At 49.6% G+C, this 22,680-nt stretch overlaps 1 protein-coding gene across 1 annotated transcript in view; it reads left to right on the plus strand.

Annotated features, from left to right (window-relative positions):
• The first annotated feature begins 2,501 nt into the window (after positions 1 to 2,501).
• SHANK1 (SH3 and multiple ankyrin repeat domains 1) overlaps positions 2,502 to 22,680 on the plus strand; it is a 75,119-nt gene continuing 54,940 nt past the window's right edge. Inside the window, exons 1-7 of the mRNA XM_006868140.1 lie at positions 2,502 to 2,768; positions 2,918 to 3,121; positions 3,554 to 3,625; positions 5,447 to 5,555; positions 5,697 to 5,848; positions 10,832 to 10,999; positions 11,400 to 11,516. Coding sequence (XP_006868202.1) covers positions 2,514 to 2,768; positions 2,918 to 3,121; positions 3,554 to 3,625; positions 5,447 to 5,555; positions 5,697 to 5,848; positions 10,832 to 10,999; positions 11,400 to 11,516 — 1,077 coding nt within the window. The 5' untranslated portion in view covers positions 2,502 to 2,513. The remainder of the gene's footprint in view (positions 2,769 to 2,917; positions 3,122 to 3,553; positions 3,626 to 5,446; positions 5,556 to 5,696; positions 5,849 to 10,831; positions 11,000 to 11,399; positions 11,517 to 22,680) is intronic.

Raw genomic sequence — 22,680 nt, forward strand, 5'->3', positions numbered from 1 at the left:
GCCGCCGACCGGGACTCCACGGCCCCGCCAGGCAGGTAAGAATCCGGGATTTGGGGAATCGGCGGGGCTAGGGCTGAGGGAGGGGGCAGGGGCGCCCCGGATGTCCTTGGCCGCGCGCCGGGCTCGGGGCCCGGCTGTGGGGTGGCGGTGTGAGGAGGGGAAGGTAGCCCGGGCGACGTTGAATTGGGTTACACCCCGGTCCCCGGTGCCCCGTCCCAGATCGCAGCTGGGCTGGGAAGGTGCGCCCCCATCCCCCGCCACCAGCATCCCCAGCCCGAACCCGCCTCCCTGCGCTCGGGAGCCAAGGGCTCGGTGGCCGTGCCCGCCTTACGGCCCCGCCGGCCACTCCCCCGCCTCTCCCACCTGAGCCCCTAGCCCTTTACTGTAACTCCACCGTTCGAGGTCCCTCCTTAGATCACCCCAGTTCCTACCCCCAACGGGAGGGGCGTCTAGGCCTCGGTCTCCTAACCCCCTTTGACCCCCTCACTCTCCTGCTTCTCCTTCCAGGCGCTTCTGATCCCCTCTCTACCCGTCCCCAAGCTCCCCACCCCCACCCCGTCTCCGTTCCCGGCTCCACTGGCCGGCGCGCCCCCTCGCCTCCCACCCCTGAATCCTGCTCCCGGTGCCCCCGCCCCCTCTCTCCGGCCGGGGCTCTCCCCCTCCAGGGTCTCGGCCAAAGCCCCAGTGCCTTCTCCCCACCTCTCCCTGCCTCCATTCATTCTCCCAGGCCGCCAGCCGCCCCCCGTCCCCCTTCAGCCTCTTAGGGCACCCCCTCTCTCCCCTTCTCCACCCCCCTGCCGATTCCTCAGCCCGTCTCGGTACCAGCTGCGTGCCAGCTATTCTTAGCCGCGGAGCGTTTGATTCATGCCGCCCCGGCGGAGTGTGCCCGCTCCCTCCCTCGGGGCCTGAGGGGGAGGGGCCGGCATTGGTCCTGGGGCTCGGGGACCGCCGCGCGTGCCGTGGGCCTGGGTCCCGTGTGCCTGGGTCGGCTCGCCTTTTATCCCCCCAGTCACTTCATTGGTGCCAAACTGAAGCTGGGGAGTCAACCAGGGTCAGCCAAGGGGGAGTGGCTGCAGGCCCCTAGGCCGGAGATAGAATGTGGGTGAAAGCGGGGAGAAGGTTAGGATACTCGGGCTCCGGGAAGGGCAGGATGGGATAGCGCTTCTGGGTACCTGGTCTGAGAAGGGGCTGCTTAGCCATGTCCCCTCGTGGGGTAAGGGTTGGAGGGCCGGTTCTTGGGTGCTCACTCGCCCACGGTTCATGGAACTCTCCTGCCCACCCCCCACATTTTGTCTTCCCTTCCCCACCCCCCAACCCATCCCCACTCCCCCAAAGTCAGCAGTACCCTCCACTGCTTCCCATCTCCATGGCAACTGTGCAGGAGCCGGGACTGGCGTGGGGGGGAGGGACCAGACCAGACATTCTGGTTTCCGGTGTTGGGGTGGGAATGGGGGAGAACACGGGGGAGGCGAACCCCATTTTGGACTCACCCTTATAAGGCTACCTCAAGAAAAAAGAACAGTGTGGGAGGGTCTGCAAGTGACCTCCCGGTCTAGTCCCCAGACCCTCCCCCACTTGGTAACTAACCTCCCCGACCAGCCCGACAGCCCCCCACGGAGTGGTGCCACCAACACCAGGCCAATTCACCCACCCTCAGTATTAGCCCTGGAGCATTCCCATAGGCCACCTGTAGCGACTAGACAGCGACCCAGGCCACTTCATCCCCAATTTCCTGGGGGGTCAGCCTCCCGCCCACCTGCATGCCCTTTTCAAGATGCTTTAGACAATCACCCTAGGCTGGTTCCTTCAGGGACACCCCACTCATGGTGCGGTGCCCTGTGACACCCCATCCTTGCTCCCCTGGGACAAGGATCCCGTTGCAGTCCTGTGCTGGGCGCACACACGCTGGCATCCACTCGACTCCGTGGAGTCACTGGCCCCACCTGCTCTCAGCACCCGCTCCTCCAGCCCAGCACCTCCTTCTCTCTCTTACTACCTAGCAGGCTCAGCCTATTCCCCGCCACCCCCAGCTCCCTAGGAGGAGGAGAGGAGACAAGGGCCCAGAGTGAGGGCCCAGGCCAGGGCCAGGAGGGCAGGATGCCGGCCTCACTGTCCACCTGTCTGTCCTCTGCTAATTTTAGCTGCCTTTTCTGTGGCCTGGCAAAGTGGGCCAGTAGCTCCCGCGGTGATTGTGCGGTTTCTGGGACATGGCGACGCTGGGTCAGCGGCAAAGTGGGGCGCATGGGGGCGGGGGGCTGCGAGGAGGGCCAAGGGCAGGGAAGGAGACATGTGCGGGGAGCGTGGCCGGACTGGGGGTGTGTGCGTGTGCGTGCGCGCGCGCGGAGGCGAACGAGGGGGTGTGCCCAGCCTACTTCCTGCCTACAGCTGTGGGCAGTGGGGGGCGCAAGCGGCCGCTGCTCCTGGGGTCTGGGTGAGCCCTAATCTGACAACCTCCCTCGCGTCCCCGCAGCCGCCTGTGATGCTGCCATCCCCCATCGCCCCGTGGCCCCACGATGCCCCACAGCCCCGCGTCCAGCGAGGACGAGGAACGCCACAGTGCCAGCGAGTGTCCCGAGGGAGGCTCAGAGTCCGACAGCTCCCCAGACGGGCCCGGGAGAGGCCTCCGGGGGACCCGGGGCCGGGGCAGCGGGGCACCTGGTAATCTGGCCTCAGTGCGAGGCCTCCAGGGCCGCTCCATGTCCGTCCCCGACGACGCTCACTTCAGCATGATGGTCTTCAGGATAGGCATCCCGGATTTGCACCAGACGGTGAGTGATCGCGGGGACAGAGGGACTGAGTGGGCATGGGTGCTCACTCAGGAAACCGCCCCCACCCCCACCCCCATCTACAACACACCTCAGGCCCCAACTTGGCTCCTGACACGCCCTTGCTCTGGCCTCCCGGTTCCCTCCACCAGAAATGCCTGCGCTTCAACCCGGATGCTACCATCTGGACTGCCAAGCAGCAGGTGCTCTGTGCCTTGAGCGAGAGCCTGCAGGATGTTCTGAACTATGGCCTGTTCCAGCCGGCCACCTCTGGCCGGGATGCCAACTTCCTGGAGGAGGAAAGATTGCTTCGGGAATACCCCCAGTCCTTTGAGAAGGGGGTCCCCTACCTGGAGGTGAGACCCGTTAACCTTCCACCCCTTTCAGCTGACAACACAGAGAGTGTCCCCCAACACGTCTGTTCTCCCCTTTATCCACTAAGCCTTGGCCAGGGAAAACCCAGTGGGTAATTTCAGATCTCTCTGACGTTGGACAAGACAATTCCCTACCCCAAGCTTCTCCTAACCCACCAAATGGAATGGGGGACTCCCATCTTGGCATTCTAGAACATTCGCGGCAGACTTCTGCTTCTTCATGTTAAGGGCTGCAGACTCCCTACTCCCACAATGGCCTGGTATTCTCAGAAAAGTCAACTCCACCCTCTGTCTACCCTGAGCTCAGAAGGGGCTGGAAAAAGGGGGCAGGCCCTGGTCCTCCAAGTCTCCTCCCTCAGATACCATCTGGATTCTGAGTCTCTGTTTTTCTCCTTTCGCATGCGCTGGCCTCAGTTTCGATACAAGACTCGAGTTTACAAACAGACCAACCTGGATGAGAAGCAGCTGGCCAAGTTGCACACGAAGGTGAGAGATCTAAGTCCCCCCAGAACCCCTTTCCCTGCTCTCCATACATACCATTCACAAGGTAGAAGTTCAAGCCCACAGTGCTCTTCAGGAGAAGGATGAAGCTTTCAGCTCCCACAAAGATTTACAGCCTCAGAAACCCTATTCAGGGGCGCTATGAGTCAGAATCGGCTTGACAACACTTAACAATGCCACCTTTCCAACAATTCTTCTATTCCATTTTCAGGCTTCCCTACCCCACTCCACCCCCCACCCCCCATCCCCGCCAGCCCCCAATCACAACCATGGGCATTGAGTTGATTCTGGACTCATAGCAACACAATGGGACAGAATCAAACTGCCCCACAGTGTGTCCAAGGCTATAAATCATTCTGGAACTAGACTGCCTCATTCTTCTCCTTTGGAGCGGCTAGCAGACTCAGACAGCTGCCCTTTCAGTTTAGCAACTGAGTGCTTAACTATGTTGCCACCAGAGCTTCTCTTCTGTCATAACCTAACCCATTTATTGCTCAGCCCAGTCCCACACCAGCTGGATCCCATATCCTTCACCCTTTGACATCTCCTGTTTGTCTCCTCCAACACCTCCCATATATCATTCAGGACCCCATCCCCTGTCCCTGTTTGTGACCCTGACACCCAGTTTCTCCATCCTTGGGAGACATTGCAGACATACTCTGCATTACCCCCAATCCCATCTCCCAAATCTCACCAAAACCAAGGTTCACTCCCACACCTCCAGCCACATCTGTCCCCCAGTTCCTTTGCCCTCCGATCTTCCATGTAGGTCTTCTCTGACCCCCCTAATCTTCAAGAACTAGGAAGACTGCTGGGGTGGGTAAGCTCTTTGCTCAAAGGTGACGTGAGGGAGTCTTGACATTTGGTGAGAAAGTCCCCACCATCCCCGCCATCCCTGCTCATCCAAAGCCCCCTCCCCAGTCCTACCACATTTCAACCCCTGGTTCTCTTAAGCTTTCAGTTTCTGCAGAATTGCGCTGCCTCTCCCAATGAGAGGACCACTCCCAATGTGGCAAGTCCCAGCCGAGTGCCCAACATAATTCTGGCTTTTAATACGATAGTGACAAGTTTTATACGGCTAACTTGTTGCAGTGATGATGTTTTGGATCCATTGCTGTTGAGTTGATTGAGACCCCTAGTGTTCCTAAAGGACAGAGTAGAACTGCCCTGTAGGGTTTCCAAAGCTGTGAATCTTTAGGGAAGCAGACAGCCTCGTCTTTCTCCCATGGTGCAGCTGGTGGGTTTGAATGGTCAACCTTTCAGTTAGCACCTGAGGGCTTAACCACAAAGTTACCTGGGCTGCTTGGTTCAATACCAGAATTGTTGAAATTCATTTCAGTAAGTGGTTTTTCCTTCCATTTCTTAAAGGTGGCTACTAACTCTCCCTCCTCCCATGTCCCATGGGGTTGCTATTCTTCCTTGACTGGCTTAGCTCTCCCTTTCTTCCTTTGCCTTTGTTCTTTCCCAAACCCCAGTTCTTTCTTTTTTGGTTAAAAATAGTCTGTCTTCCTTTCCCATTCATGTCCTCAGTGCAAAGCTTCTCTCCATAGATGCCCGAAGAACCACATTTTAAATGATCTCTGTTGCTTGAAGTGTATCTGTATCAGACAGATCTGCCTGTTGTTAGCGCCTTCCGGTCAATTCCTAATTCATGACAACCTCATGTATGTCAGAATAGAACTGTGTTCCATAGGGTTTTCAGTGGCTTTATTTTCAGAAGTAAATCGCCATACTTTTCTTTTGAGTCATCTTGGGGTAGACTTGAACTGACAACCTTACCCTGCCTTCTCTTTCTGTGTGGCTCAGACGGGGTTGAAGAAGTTTCTGGAGTATGTGCAGCTCGGGACATCTGACAAGGTGGCGAGGCTGCTGGACAAGGGGCTGGACCCCAATTATCATGACTCGGATTCGGGAGGTGGGTAGGGACTCGGCACCTAGGGAGAAACCAAGGTAGGGAACAGATGGTGTGGGCAGAAAACCGGGGCGTTGGGGAGAATGAAGACTGCATGTGACTGGGCTTCCCCCGCCAACTCCCCACCCCATCACCTCCCCACAGAGACCCCCTTAACTCTGGCTGCGCAGACTGAAGGCTCCGTGGAAGTGATTCGAACCCTGTGCCTGGGTGGGGCCCACATCGACTTCCGGGCGCGAGACGGCATGACAGCCTTGCACAAAGCCGCTTGTGCGCGCCATTGCCTTGCTCTCACGGTGAGGCTGCAAGACCCCCAGACCCAGGCTCCCTGTGACCACCCCTCCAATTTACCATGGGGCCCTCCCTCTCCCCTTGGCCTGAGACAGCTAGTTTCAGTCTACTTAAGGGCCATTTCAGACACACCCTTTGTCCCTCAATCCCAGTGCCAAATCTCAACCAAATCAAGGCTCACTCCCAACCATATCTTACCTCAGCTCAGGTTCCCTGTGACTCCCCCATCTCCAAGAGCAAATTGCCCTCACACTCTCCCTACTTTTCCATTCCTCTTGCCCCTCCTGTTTGCCTCCCAGACGCCCCCTTCCACGTGCCATGGGCTGCCATTCTTCTCCCTCCCTGGCCTTCCCTCTGTCTCTGTCTCTGTCTCCCTATCCTCCTTTGGCCTTTGTTATTTCTCAAACCTTAGTTCTTTCTTTTGGGTTGAAAAGAGTCCCTCACTGTGTCCCAGATACAAAGCCCTTGCCAGTTACTGTCAAGTTGATGCCCACTCTTGGCGACCCCATGTGTGTTAGTGTAGAACTGGGCTCCATAGGATTTCCAGTGGCTGATTTGTCTAAAGTAGATCACCAGACTTTTCTTCTGAGGCACTTCTGGGTGGGCTCAAACCTCCAATGTTTTGGTTAACGGCCGAGCACATCAACCTTCTGTACCACCTAGCAGAGGACGTTGGCTGGAATCAGTCAACCAGTACCTGTAGAGTCAGCTCCAACTCCCAACAGGCCCCGGGGGCAGAGTAGAACTGTGCTCCATGGGTTTGTTTTACAGTGGTTAGCTTTTCAGAAGCAGCTTGTCAGACCTTTCTTCGGCAGCACCTCTGAATGGGCTCAAACCATTTGTAACACCCAAGGATTGCCAAATACCAAGCCCTGTAGTCGCTTCTCCAGATGAATCAGAAACCTTCTCCCAGGCCCTCAAGTACACCCACCCTCCTGGGCCTATTCTTAGCTGACCCTCATACTCTTCCCTCACCTCAGATAACAGATCATACACTCTCACAAATTTACCTAAGCCACAGCCTCCCCCACTCCATCCCACCCTCAAAGTTTCTTCATTCCGTCTGACCTAACTCAACACCGTACTCTGTCCTTCCAGGGTATAGATCCTCCTCCTTGTTGTTATTGGGGGCTTCAGGTCCACTCCGACAGAGTAGAACTGTCTCATTGGGTTTTCTAGGCTATCATCTTGATGGGAGCGGAAAACTAGGTCTTTCTCCTAAGGAGCTGTTGGGAGGATTTGAAGTACCAAACTATCAATTAGGAGTTGTGTGCTTAGCTGCTGTTCCACCGGGGCTTCAGATGATCCTCAAAAAAATACACACACCAAAAACCCAAAAGCAAAGCCAAACTCACTGCCACCAATTCGATTCCAACTCATAATGACCACTATATAGGGTTTCTGAGACTGTCACTTCTTTATGAGAGTAGAAAGCCTCATCTTTCAAGCTACTCAGAAATCCTATACAAGGTCACTATGAGTCAGAACCAACTCAACAGCACTTAACACTGTGACCCCAGATACAGACCCTCCCTCATGTACTCCCTGAAAACACAGCCCCTCCACATGCATTGCCCAAATACTAGTCCTCACACATCCCAACAATTGTGCCTCCAAAGCCAGTCCCCTCTCATCCCCCAAATATACTCCCATTCTCTCACATGCAGATATTGTTAAGTGCCATTCAGTGGTTCCAACTCATAGTGACCTTGTATAGGATTTCCAGGGCTTTAAATCTTTGCAGGAGCAAAAAGCCTCATCTTTCTCCTGGAGAGTGGCTGGTGGGTGCGAACTGCCCCCTAAATGCAGTCCCTGGATCTCTCAGTCTCCGGCTGGCACCAGCACTGTTTTTTCTTGTTGGTTGCTGTTGAGTTCATTGTGACTCATGGGAACCCCATGTGTGCCTAATAGAAATGTGCGCCATAGGATTTTCTTAGCTCTGGTAGCGTAGTGGTTACGAACCGGGCTGCGAACCTTAAGGTCAGCGGTTCGAAACTACCAGGCGCTCCGCGGGAGAAAGATGAGGCTTTCTACTCCCGTAAAGATTTACACCCTCGGAAACCCTGTACAGGGTCGCTATGGGTCGGAACCGACTCAATGGCACTTAACAACAACAACAATTTTTACAGAGAAGGGGTGCTGGAGGTTCAGTGAGTGATGAAGTGCTTTTCTCCTAACCAAAAGTTTGGCTGTTCAAACCCATCAGTTACTCCTTGGGAGAAAGATGTGGCAGTCTGCTTCTGTAAAGATTTACAGCTTTGGAACCCCCTGGGATAGTTCTACGCTGTTCTGTAGAGTCACTATGACCGGATGACAAGAGTTTTAATCTTTATAGAAGCAGATTGCCAAGCCAGTCTTCCATAGTTGTTAAGTGCCATCGAGTCAGTTCCGACCCATAGCGACCCTGAACAGGGTTTCCGAGGCTGTAAATCTTTACGGGAGCAAAAAGCCTCATCTTTCTCCCATGGAGCAGCTGGTAGTTTCGAACTGCTGACCATGTGGTTCGCAGCCCAATTCGTAACCACTATGCACATCTGGATAATTTCAAACCACCAACCTTTAGGTTGACAAATAAAGTAGGGACCTTAGTGGTCTCATGTTGTTGTTGGTTGCTGTCGAGTTCATTCGACTTAAGTTGACACCAGGTATTACAGAGTAGATCTCTTCCCTAGGTTTTTCTGGCTGTAACCTTTATGGAAGCAAATAATTGCCAGACTCTTTTCGTGGCAGAGTTGCGTGGGTTCAAACCACAAATCTTTGAGTTAGCAGTTGAGCACTTAACTTTTGCACCACCTTGGCCCTTAAAAACTCCATGTATCCACCAGATACACAGCACACTGGCTTATAGAGTCTTATTTAAAAAGACCCTTCGTTGCCCCCAAACTAGGTTACTGTCCCCTCTCCATATATGTGTCAGTCTAGACTACCTTCCCAAATACCCAGCTGTTCATAAATATCCCAATTCACAATCCTCCAGATTGAAGGACTTTCTCCTTCCTTCTCTAAACTCTAATCCCGCTGATTAATTGATGGATTGTATTTTCAGCAAAAGTTTACAAAGCAAATTAGGTTCCCACTAGAAACTCCAGATTTCCATGTAACACTTTGTGTGAATTTTGTTCACTGACACTCGTTACAGTTTTTCACAATGTGTCAACAATCTCGTTTCCATTCTGTTGGTTCTGTTTCTATGAATCTAGCTTCCCTGCCCCCTCTTAGCTTCTCATCTTTGTTTTATGATAAATATTTGACTATTTCGTGTCACATAGATGATAATTTAAAGGAGCATGGTACTCATGAGTGAGAGATAGTGTTTCTCTTATAAGCCCAACTACGATTTGGTTGAAAGATGATCTCACGTAGCGGGTTCAGTTCTAAGTTTAAAGAGTGTCTCCCGGCAAGTGTCTTAAGTGATCCTCTAATCTCTAGCAGTCCAGTAATTCTGACACTTTTTAGGAATTTTAACTTTGTTTTCCTTTTTTTTCCCCATTCTATCTGGAACCATCTACTACATTTCTAGTCTGAATGATTATTGATGGTAATGGGACACCATCTAGTGCTTTTGATCTCAGCACAGATGGGTCAAATCCCTCTTAAAGATCTGCATTAGACCCCTGGAATCAACAGACTCTCTTTACACACACCCTGAAACCCAGATCCTGCTCACAACCACATCCCCTGAAGACCTGCACTGGCCAATACAATAGTCACTAGCCCTGTGTGGATATTGAAAACAATTTTTAAAACACTTGTGTTTGGGGGAAGGCTTACACAACAGCTTAGGTTCCCATTCAACAGTCTCTACAGAAAATTGTTCAATGACATTGCTTATATTCTTCACCATTCATGAACATTGTCATTATTTCCATCTGGTTCTTCCATTTCTAGCAATCCAAATTCTCTGTTCCCTTCCATTCTCATCTTTTTTGACTATTGGGTCTCCTACAGGTGATTTTTTACAGAGGTGCAGTACTTATGGGTGATGGTCATTAATTTTTTGTGCCCTCTGTTAATTAGCTCCAAGGTGACTTCAGGATTTGAAGAGTATCTCAGGCACGTGTTCTTAAAGAGTGTTCCTTCTCAACCAGTCCAGTAGATCTGGCTGATTTATTTTTTTAGTAATTTAAGATTTCCTCCTCCCAGGGTCCATTTATTGTGATGGGGCTATTGAAATTTAAAGTTATTAAAATGGAATAAAATAAAAAACTGAGTTCCTCAGGCCCACTGGATGCATTCAAATGCTCAGTAGCCCCACATGGCTGCCATATTGGATGGCGCAGGTGTACAACATTCCCATCCTTGGGAAAGGTTGCATGGGACAGCGCCACTGCCAACATTCTTGCTAATAGTGCTCCATGTTGCTAGCCTTCCAAGAGAGCTGCCCCTTAAGTGAGACCACTCCTTGCCCCCAAGCCCCCAGCCCATTGGGCTCTCCCACTATTTTCCTCAAACCAAGCTTACCCTTTCCTAGGTTTCCCTCCTTTGTGCCCCATCTTGGGGGTCCTGGTCCTAGCAACAGCTCCTGGTTGGCCAAGAACCCTCTTGTTTCCGGGCTCCATTTGTCCCCTACAACCACCTTGCAGAGTAGATGGACAGTTGAGGTCACTGAGGCTCAGAGTCCTTCAATGACTTATCCACATCATCCGTGGGGGGCAGGATGTGAGAGTGAGAGCCCTCTGGGTGCATTCCCACAATCCCCTCTCACTGTTCACAGTGATGTCAAAGACTTGGAAGTGAAGTGGAGATGCCCTGCTTTCCTACCTTCTCATCCCCAGACCCCTGATCCTGAGTCTCTGTGTCTCTCCTCCCATCCCATTCTCAGCCTCAGATTCAATAGACCTGAGTTTTGAGGGTTCAAGCTTGCACAAGGGCATAATGGCAGAACTGAGACCACCACTGACTGATGTAGGACATCCAGGACTCTGCCCCCACTCCATTGACACCCCCTCCCCATGTATTTTACTCCTGAAATCTCTCCCCCTTCCTAGGCACTCCTGGATCTTGGGGGCTCCCCCAACTACAAGGACCGCCGGGGGTTGACCCCTCTGTTCCACACGGCTATGGTGGGGGGTGACCCCCGCTGCTGTGAGCTGCTTCTATACAACAGAGCCCAGCTGGGCATCGCTGATGAGAATGGCTGGCAGGAGATTCATCAGGTGCTCCCAGTCTGGCCAGGAGGAGCTGAAGACAGTGGGGGTCTGGGCCCTGAGAGAGACAGGAGGCGGGGACCCCAGTGCTGGGTCACTATTGTCCAAGGGGCTGGAGATCCAGATGCTTGGGTCCTTACCAAAGGTTGGGGTATCATGGTCCCCAAAGAGGAACAGTATGAGGGTGTAGATAACAGGGCCCCAAGGAGGCACAGACTTGGGGCTGGAGACCTTGGACCCCAACATGGGTAACCATCTGGACCTTGGAATGACTAAACCATTCTAGATCCCTAAGCAAGCAAAGGAGCTGACAGGAGAAGGGGCTATCCAGGACTCAAAGCAGAGGACATAGATTAATCTTGGCCCCAGGAAACCAGGGAACCCCCACTCATGGTCCCTTCTTCCCCAGGCCTGCCAGCGGGGTCACTCGCAGCACCTGGAACACCTGCTCTTCTATGGAGCTGAGCCTGGAGCCCAGAACGCCTCAGGGAATACAGCCCTGCACATCTGCGCCCTCTACAACAAGGTCTGGCCTGGCAGCGCCCACCCTCAGCCACCTCCCCACCTTCTGTTCTTCATTATTCTCATTCATTCATTCATTCATGTATGCATGCATTCAGCGAATATTTACTGAACCTTGTACTAGTCTCCTTCATTCATTCAAGCATGCATGAAATCAACCAGTTTTTACTGAACTTCACTGTTCTCATTCATTCATTCATGTATGCATGCATATATTCAGCAAAGATTTACTGAGCTCCTTTCCTATTCTCATTCAATCAATCATTTGATATTTACTGAGCCCCAAGCTGGGTGCTGGAGATAAAGTAGTGTGAGATGAACAGCTCTTTCCCCTTGGGGTGCTCGTGGGGTAGCAGGGGTTGGACCACACATGATGTGATGCAACTACAATTTGGAGTGCCCTAGATTGTCATTTGTGCCTGGGGGTGGAGATAAGAGGGGGCTTCCTGGCAGATGGACCATGTGTTCTAAAGAGCTGAAAGATGAATAATAGCCAAGTTGGAGAGGTGGAAGGAAGGATGTTCCAGGGAGAGGGAACAGCCTCTACAAAATTCCGGAGTTGAGAAATAGTAGGACACATAACAAGGAACCCTGGTGGCACAATGATGAAAGTGGTCAGCTGCTAACCAGATGGTTGGCTGTTCAAACCCATCAGCCGCTCCATAGGAGAAAGATGTGGCAATTGACTTCCGTAAAGATGACAACCTTGGAAACCCGATGGGACAGGGTTTCTTCTCTGTCCTGTGGGATCATGATGAATCAGAAATCTATTCGACAGCAAGAGGTTTGGTTTGGGGGTTTAGAGTCCAGGACAGAAAGTATAAAAGGCGTCCAGCGGTGCTCATTTCCCGCGCAATAAAGCACCTACTATATGCAGGTGATGCGTGGGTGTGGAATAAAAAGGCCAAGCCACAGCCCTGGAAGAGGGTCAGCAAACCACGAGCGTGATGTAAGATTTAACCATTCAGACTGGGTGGTCGGTTCCGACTTCAGGAGAGACCAGGAGAGGGGGACACAGAGATTTGGCAGGGGTGTTACTGCCACCACTTGTGCTACACTGTGATGATAGCTGGCAGGAACCCGACCTTTCAGTCTGGTGGGGCCATAGGGGGCCAGGGTTTGACATGGGCCTCCTCCTCCTCTCCAGGAAGTCTTCCAAAACAGCCCCAAGCCCCTTCTGCGTCATCAGGACTTACCGTCCCGGGGCTCTGGCACGCAGCCACGCGCTGCCTTGTGGCGGCAAACAGTATGCTTGGCACCCAGGAAGGACTGTTTGTCAAACCAAACCAGCACTGGGCCTGCTCTTCTCCTCCCGGCACAGGCCCGCCTTTCCTCACTAGCCAATGCCCTACCCTCCCGGAAATGGAAATGGGAATGCCGCCCACTGATTGGCAGAGATGCGTGTTCATGTATATTAAGCACCCAGTGGTAATGAGTCAGGCTGCTAATATCAAAGTCAGCAGTTCGAATCTACCAACCGTTAGGCGGGAGAAATATGAGGCTTTCTGCTCCCATAGAGATTTACAGTCTCAGAAAGGCTATGTATGGTGGCATGCTGGGTTAAACTCTGTGCTGCTCACTGAAAAGTCAGCGGTTCAAACCCATTCTCTATACCTGGGAAGAAAGATATGTGCTCTGTAAAAATGTCAGCCCCCCCATACCCCAGGAGACAGTTCTACTCTAGTCTATAGGGTCGTGATGATTCGAATCGACTCGAATCGTAGGCTTTCTGCATTTTAGGATAATTACAACTATCCTTGCGTGGCACAGTAGGATAAGCACTGGATTGCAAGGTCATTTTGAACCGCGGTTCAAGCTCACCATCCGCTCCTCTGAAATCCTCTGCAGGATCGCTATGAGTCGGAACTGATTCAAAAGCACGTGACAACAACAATGTTTCATTACAGGCACATCCTGTTTTTATTGCGTTTTACTCTGTGGCGCTTCACAGATCCTGCGGTTGTTTTTTGTTTGTTTGTTTTTTACGAATTGTAGGTCTGTGTCCACCCTGGGTCGGGAAAAATCTTTTTTCGCACGTGTGCTCGGTCTGTGTGCCGTGTTAGTTCATTCTCACAAGATCTCATCAACTTTTTCCGAATGCTACTAGGCACTTCATAGACCATATATAGTCTAGTGTCAACGTAACTTTACTGCATCAGAAAACCAAAACATTTGTGTGACTCACCTTGTTGAAATATTCACTTTATTGTGGTGGTCTGTAAAAAAGATACCTATCTTTGCTATGGGTCGGAACCGACTCGATGGCACATAACAACAACAACAACAACAATCTTTGAGATCTGCCGGTAAATGACGTAACTAATACGATCTGTCGCTATTGTTAGGTGTCATTGAGTCGATTTTTTTCCTAGGCCGTAACTGGGTCGCTATGAGTTTGAACTGACTGGACAGTATTTACAACGACAGCAGTCTTTATGAAAGCAGATCGTCAGGTCTTTCTTCCAAGGAACCAGGAAGACGGTTCAAACCTTTCTGTTAGCATTCGTGAGCTTAACCACAAAGCCACCAGAATTCCTTCAACAATAGCCGCAGCACATTTTGTTACTATTAATATTATACGTTGTTAATGTTGTTATGTGCAGTTGACTCAGTTCCGACTCACAGAGACCCTGTATAGGGTTTCCAAGGAGTGGTTGGTGAGTTTGAACTGCCAACCTTGTGGTTCAAACTGACCTTGTGGTCCAGTGCTTTATCCTACAGCACATTATATGTTATTGTTGTTGTTAAGGGTCGTCGAGTCTGTTCCAACGCATAGTGACCCTGTATATGGTTTCCCAGGAGCAGCTGGTGAATTTGAACTGCCGACCTTGAGATTGAAACCGAGCTTGCAGTCCAGCGCATTAGCCCACATCTCCATACCAGGACTCCACCTTAAACAGTATGCTGTAGTAATAGAATTAGTAGTATATGTTGTTAAGTGCCATGGCACCAGTTCCAACTCATATTGTTAAGTGTCATGGTGTCGTTTCATCTCATAGTGATCCTGTATAGGGTTTCCAAGGAGGAGCTGGTGGATTGAACCACTGACCTAGCAGTTAGCAGTCCAGTCCTTCTCCTACAGTGCCCCACCAGGACTCCATTCCAATTCATAGGGACCCTGTATAGGGTTTCCAAGGCTGTAAATCTTTGCAGGAGCAGAAAGCCTCATCTTTTTCCCTTGGAGCGGCTGGTGGCTTCAAACCGCCGACTGTATGGTTCACAGTCCTATGCTTATCCTATAGAGCCACCACGCTCCCCTAATATCATGTTGTTGTTAGGTGTCGTCAAGTTCTGACTCATAGTGGCCCTCTGTACAACAGGACGAAACACTGCCCAGTCCTGTGCCATCCTCACACTCGTTACGTGTGAGCCCACTGTTGCTGCCACTGTATAATATAACAGAAATGATTTATTAACATTAATTAGGTGGCATTAGATTAATCAATATTATCATCCCTTAATAACATTATCAGCATTATCATTGCCATATCAGTCAAGGCCCAATCAGGAGACAGAAACTGTATCATCATTTATTTGAACAGGGAAAATTTATTTTTTAACTGTTTTCTTGGGGTGAAAATATACATAACTAAACATATGCCGCTTGAACTATTTCTACATGTACAATTCAGTGACCCCGATTGCGTTCTTCAAGGAGGTCATTCTCACCCTCCTTTCCCAAATCATTTCCTTCACCATGATCATAAACCCAATGCCCTCTAAACAGAATCTCTTCCTTTCTCCCTCCCTCACACCCCTGGCAACACAAATCATCTTTGGTTTCTATATATTTGCTTATTTCATCTAAGATCATGCCGTATTTGTCCTTTTGCAACTACTGATGTATTTCGCTTGGCGTAACATCTTCAAGTTCTATCCGTGTTGCCGCATGCATCTAGATTTCGTTGCTCTCTGTGGCTGAAAAGCTGTTTCATTGTGTGGCTGAACCACATTGTATGATGGGCGTTTTGGTTGTTTGCAATGAACAGGGGGTGTTTAGTATCAAGGACAATATAACGTGCACATTTACGTTTACCGGGATAGATGAACAAATCGCTTCCCCTTCTTGAGTTTCCCCTTCCTAGTCTTGGTGCAAAGGATCAAGTGAGTGAACAATGGGCTTGCTTGTGGCATGGTACTGAACACACAGATGCTAAACAAACGTAGCCAAAGCAGGCTCTTTTTCTTCTTTTGTCTCCTTGTGTGTGGAGCACTGGTGGTTGGTGCAGTAGGTTAAGCATTGGACTGCTAACTACAAGGTCGGTGGTTCAAATCCACCTGTTGTTCCTCAGGAGAGAGATGAGGCTGTCTGCTCCCATAAAGATTTACAGTCTTGGAAGCCCTATGGAGGAGTTCTTCTGTGTCCTAGAGTCGTTATGAGCTGGAATCAACTCTGTGGTGGTGGGTTTGGTTTTTTGGGATGTTGTGGGTTTTGTTTGTTTGTTTGGTGTGTGATTGATGTTGAGTTTCCTAAGTACCAGAACTGGGTTTGACAGTTTTTCCTCCTCTCTGCTGCCCTGGCCTCCGGACATGCCTATTTAACCTCTCGTGGTGATTGTTAGGGTACAGAAACCTTACAGACAGATGTCTACTCTACCCCATCGGTCCATAGGAGTCAGATTGGATTTGATGGCTGTGGGTTTAGTTTGGGTTTGGCGATTGTTGGGCTGGGAGCTCCTCATGGATAGGGAATAAGTCTGAGGAATTGCTCTGTCCCCAGGCCCCAGCACATAGTGGGTCCAGGTGCATCTCTGTGGAGTGAGGGACTGATGCATCTCCCATCTTGGATTTCCCCCAAGACCCCAAACAATGTCTGGCACAGAAAATTCAACAGGTGTTTGCTTCACGGCCAATTGAATAGACTCACAAATGAATGAATGACTTGAATCAGTGAATTTTGAATGACTTAACTCTACATCTTTCCATCTTTATTTGTTGTGTGCATCTTTCTTAAGCACCTACTGTGTCCCCTGTTCCAGGCGCTGGGGATGTGGTATTGAATGAGCCACGGTGCCTGTCCTCCAAATGGTGGGGGGAATTCACAGTCTGGCAGAGAGGCAGACGTGTAAACAAATAATTGCAATATCATGAGATAAGTGCTAGAATACCAGTAAATACCGAGGTTCTTTGGGAACCCCGGGGAGGGAGCCACTAACTAGGCCAGGGAACGGCTCGGCTTTAGCAAAAGTAGATGAAGAGCCTGTGTACTGATGGGCGAGGCTCTGACCCTGGGGAAGGGAGTGCAAATATGCAGAAAACCACAGCAGCAACACACAGCAGGAATTAGCAGTCTAGTTGGAGAGTCGGAGTGTATGCATGCAGACGCACATTCAGACACATGCACACATGTCCACACACAGATGCACACAAAGTGCACACTTGTTCACACACAAATATACACTCAAACACACGAACTGTTGCAGAAACACACACACATGTTCACACACTCACAGACAAGACACACACAAGCACATACACACACTTACACAAATGAGCACACACAAATACTCACACCGGCACACACTCACCTAAACATGAGGTTCTTTGGGAACCCCAGGGAGGGAGCCACTGAGTAAACCAGGAAACCATGCAGATTTAGCAAAAGTAGGATGGAGGGACAGCTTCCGGAGGGCGAGGCGCTGACCTCAAGGAAGAGAGGAGTGAGGAGTGCAAATTTACAAACAAAACAAAATAAACCACTGCCAACAACACAAAGCAGGAATTAGCTGTCTAGTTGGGGATACAGGACACACAAAAGCAGGCACACTCGCATATATGTGCACACATTTACACCCATGTACCCACAAACATAACACACAAGTACATACACAGAAACACACAAACACATTCACACGCAAATATACACTAAGTCTACACTAAACACATAAACAATCAAACACACACTTTCACATAAGCCAACATACACATACACACACTCATTGGACAGAGCTAACTCACCCTGCTGTCCAATGAGCAGCTTCGGTGACTGCAGCTGCCCGTTCCTAGGAGGCCGAAAGACACTAGGACAAGAAGGCCAGGTTCAAATCCTAATTGCCCCACTAGCTGACGTGTGACTTTGGGCCTGAGATTGGACTTCTCTGTACTTGCCCTAGAGAATGGGTTTCTATTGGCATCCTTGGCGGGGGTGTCAGGCTGAGTGGAGAGGATCAAGGTGCTTGGTGATTGCCTATTGGATTATCTTGAGTGGAGTTGCCCAGTGTCCTGGTTGGGGTTGGCCAGGCCAAGAGACAGGGTGAAGACATTCCCATCTTCAGCAACTACTTACTGAACAGCTCCTCTGGGCCAGGGTTTAGTTGCTAGAGGCAACACTCAGGCCTCAAAGAAATTTATAATCTGGGGTGGGAGAGTCTCAAAGACACAAAATGAAATAAAAACTGCAATGTCGGTGTTAGGAAGAAAAAGACTAAGAATGGGCTTTCAAGAGTGCCACAAGTATCACGTATGAGGGGGCTTCCAAAAGTTCTTAGAAACGTGAAACTAAAGATGTTTTGTTGTTTTTCTCCCCCACTAACTATTTGAAGCCCTTTAGGCACACCTTGTTTCACAGTGCCCTGCTTTATGGTGTTCCACACATTCTGTGTTTCTTACCAATGGAAGGGTTCTGACAACCCTGCATTGAATGAGTCTGTCGGCACCATATTTCTAACAGCGTGTGTGTCACATTTGTCATTCGCATGATATTTCAAACGTTGTCATCATGCTCTAGCACAAATGAGAGGCTATGGTCACCTTTCTGTGCCCTGGTTGTTGTTTTGTGCTGTGGAGTCGGTTCTGACTCATAGCGACCCTGTATAGGGTTTCCAAGGCTGTGCATCTTTGCGGGATCAGAAAGCCTCATCTTTCTCCCACAAAGCAGCTGGTGGGCTCAAACTGCCAACCTGGTGATTCACATCCAGAGTTTACTGTACACAGCCATTGCGTTCCCTTTTCTGTGCACTGGACACCAAAGAATGAATGTGACTCTCTCAATTGTGATATTCACTGGATTGTGGTACTCTGGGATCAAACCCCAAATATCTCCAGAGTCTGCCTGTACGTAAAAATAATATGAAATAAAGAAGATGGTTCTGTTGTTATTAGGTGTGTGGCACTGTAGGATCAGCACTGGACTTTGAACCACAAGGTCGGCAGTTCAAACCCACCAGCTGCTCCTCGGAAACACTATACCGGGTCACTGTGAGTTTGAACCGACTCGATGGCATTTGACAACAGCGATGTTATTAGGTGCCGATTTTTGGATCAGAGGGACCCCACGTGACAGAATAGAATTATATACTCCATAGGGTTTTCTTGGCCATGATCTTTATGGAAGCAAAGTGCCAAGCTTTTCTCCCGAGGAGCCACTGGGTGGGTTCAAACCATCAAATCTCTCGGTTAGCAGGCATGCTTAACTGCCAGAGCTCCTAAAAAGAGGTTGTTGTTGGTAGATGCCTTCAAGTTTTTTCAGACACATAGGGACCCTATGGAGACAGAATGAAACGCTGCCGGGCACTTCATCATCCTCACAATTCTTGTGAGATTTGAGCCCATTGTTACTGCCACTTTGTCAGTCCAAGGGGGTTATTTTGGACAGAGTGGCCAAAAACAGTCTCTCTGAAACCTAAGATGTCCTTTGAGCAAATATTTGAATGAAATAAGAAAGTGCACCACATCATTGTCTGTTCCAACTCATAGCCGTCCTTTGTAGGCTTTCCAAGGAGTGGCTGGTAGGTTTGAACTGCTGACCTTTCAATTAGCAGTCTGATGCTTATCCTGCAGCGCCATACCAGGACCAAACAGAGATGATGGATTTCTTTAATAGATAACATTGGCACTTAATAGCAAGCAGTATCTTTAACTTTTTATTGTGAATTGAGTGAGGGTTTACAGAGCAGATAGATCTGTTTTCCATTCATCAATTCGTGTGTATTTTGTTTCAGCTCATTGACTGCAACACCACGATTCTTCCCTGTGTCCCCTGTTTCCATTCCTCCTTCTTTCCTGACCCTCTGGAACTTTGTCCTTGGGTAAATGCTGCCCTTTTGATCTCAGTTGGTTGTTGATTCGAAGGACTTCATACCACCCTGGTTTTATTGTTCCCTTAGGTTATTAGGTGACATTGGAGTCGGTTCTGACTCATAGCAAGCCCATGCACAACAGAATGAAACACTGCCCACTCTTGCCCCATCCTCACAATTGGTGCTATACTTGAGCCCATTGCTGCTGCCACCATACAATATAAATCCATCTTTTTCTCTGACCCTCCACTTTACCCAGCATGCTATTCTTCTCTGGGGACTGGTCTCTCCTGACAATAATGTCCAAAGTAGGAGAGACAAAGTCTGGCCATCCTGGCTTCCAAGGAGCACTCTGGCTGTACTGCTTCCAACACAGATTGGTTTGTTCTTTTGGCAGCCCATGGCACTTTCAATATTCCCTTCCAACACCGTAACTCAAATGCATCAATTCTTCCTTATTCACTGTCAAGCTTTCACTTGCATATGAGGTTATTGAAAATACCATGGCTTGGGTCAGGCGCACTTTTATCCTCAAGCTGACATCTTTGCTCTTCAACACTTTAAAAGGTCTTGTGCAGCGGATTTACTTAATGCAATATGTCATTTGATTTCTTGACTGCTGCTTCCATGAGTGTTGATTGTGGATCCAAGCAAAACGAAGTCTTTGACAATTTCAATCTTTTCTCCATTTATATGGATGTTCCCCTGATAGACCTGTTTATTCTTAGGCTGAAAATTGAGACATGGGGTTGAATTCACGTTCAGACCTGAAGGGTGACTAAGGGCCATTGTCCAACCTCTCAGAGGTCCTCCCAGTCTCTCTCCAACCAGTTAGCCTGGTGTTTTTTATGATTCTGTTCCACTCTGTAGAGATCTTGTTTCTGGGTGCCACTGAGTTGATTCTGACTTAGAGCACTCCCAGGTGATGGAGTAGAATTGTGCTCCGTACAGTTTTCTGGACTAATCTTCACAGAAGAAGACCATCAGAACTTTCTCCTTCTAAGCTGCTCATTGGGTTTGAACCTTCAACTTTTTTGGTTAGCCATCAATCACTTAACCATTGGACCACCAGGGCTCCTTGTGTGGAGATCAAGGGGCAGAGCATTCCAAGTAGAAGAGCAGCAAGTGCAAAAGCGATTTCATTTTGCTTGGATCCACCATCAACACTCATGGAGGATCAGAGGATCTTGGAGGCCAGTGAGCAAGGGAGGGAGGTAGATGAGGAAGCTGTTGAGGTTGGAGATCCTGATCACATGGGACCTCCTAGAACATGGCAAGGACATTGGGTTTGGTCCCAAGGATGGGGAATGACATGTTGTGGTTGTCATTGTTGTGTTTGTTGTTAAGTGCCATCGAGTCAGTTGTGACTCATAGCAACCCTTTATAGCGTTTCCAAGGAGCTACTGGTAGATTTGAACCAACAACCTTGCAGTTAGTAGTCCAGTGCTTATCCTACAGCGCCACACCAGGACTCCGTGGTTGACATTGGTAAGGGACTAACCTGTCCCTCTTGCCATCTTCCTTCTGGGTCTAGCAGAGGCCTGATTAAGAACAAAGGCTTTGGAGTCAGACCGCTGTGGTTCGGCGCCCTGAAGGCACGTACAACAGAAGGAAATGCTGCCTGTCCCAGCGCCATCCTCACCATTATAGCTGAGTTTGAGGCCACTGTTGGAAGCACTATCAGGGCCATCTACTTGTGAATCTTCCTCGTCTTCATTGACCCTTAACTTTACCAAGCATGATGTCCTTTTCCAGAGACCAGCCCTCCTGACAAAATGTCCCAAGTACTTGCAATGAACTCTCACCATCCTGTCTTCTAAGCAGCATTCTGGCTGTACCTTTTTCCAGCACAGATTGTTCATTCGGTTGTCTGGTTTATTCAGACAGACCTGAGTTCAAATCCATGGCCAGCTGTATAACCTCGACCTTGTCCTTTTGGAACTATCTTAGCTTCTTCATCCTTAAAATAGCCATGAAACTGTTGAGCAACCCAATGAGCTTTTTCACATGAGACAGAGTCTACCCCCGATGAGGTGAGATGGAGGTGGTGGTGTGCCGTGGAGTCAGTTCTGACTCATAGTAACCCTGCATAGGGTTTCCAAGGCTGTAAATCTTTATGGGAACAGAAAGCCTCATCTTTCTCCCATGGGATGGCTGGTAGATCCAAACTGCTGGCCTTGAGGTTAGCAGCCTGACTTGTGAGGTATAGACCTATGGTTCTCAAGTGGGGTACTTCTGCCCACCTCAGAGTACATTTGGAAGTGTCTGGAGATACTGTCAGCCTTGGAAAAGGGAGACGGTTCCTAGTGGGTAGAGGCCAGGGATGCTGCTAAATTTCTTACAGTGTTCAAAATTCAGAACCAAACTCGCTGCCATTGGCTCCATTCTGACTCACAGCAACCTTGCTTAGGGTTTCCAAGACTACAAACCCTTACAGGAGCAGGAAACCTCATCTTTCTCCCAGATGATGAGATTAGTAGTCTTGTGCTTATCTGACAGTACCAGCAGAGCTTCTTCAAATGCACAGGACAGCCCCAAACGGAGTGAAATAAAACCTGTTGCTCTTAAATCAATTCTACTCATAGCGACTCGATGGGACACGTAGGTTTCCAAGAATGTGATCTTTACAGAAATAGACTGCGCCATCTTCTCCCACAGAGCAACTGGTGGGTTCGAACCACTAACCTTTCACTTAGCAACTAGGAACCTTAACCACTGTGCCACCAGGATTCCTCTGTCAGGAATGATGATTGTGGCTGTTAAGTGCTAGGGAGTTAGTTCAGACTCATTACAACCCTTAAATCTTCACGGGTGCAGAGTGGTTAATAACTCTTGGTTAGATTAATGTCATCCAATAGAATCTAAGGCATGCCATGTATATAATTTAAAATTTTTTAGATTGTGGTAAAATGCTATAGGATAAACAGCAGACCACAATGTTGACTTGAACCTCAAGGTGGTTGTTCAAAACCACCAGCTGCCTCTCAGAAACCCTGGACAGGCAGGGTCACTATGTGTCAGAATTGACTCAACAGCATTTTTCAACAACAACAACAAAGATATGCACACAACCAAATATATGCCAATTCAATCATTTCTGCATGTATGAGGAGGCTTCAATAAGTTCATGTAAAAACAGAATGAAAAGAT

The sequence above is a fragment of the Chrysochloris asiatica genome, unplaced genomic scaffold, assembly GCF_000296735.1.
Source record: "Chrysochloris asiatica unplaced genomic scaffold, ChrAsi1.0 scaffold00116, whole genome shotgun sequence".
In the NCBI taxonomy this organism is placed as follows: Eukaryota; Metazoa; Chordata; class Mammalia; order Afrosoricida; family Chrysochloridae; genus Chrysochloris; species Chrysochloris asiatica.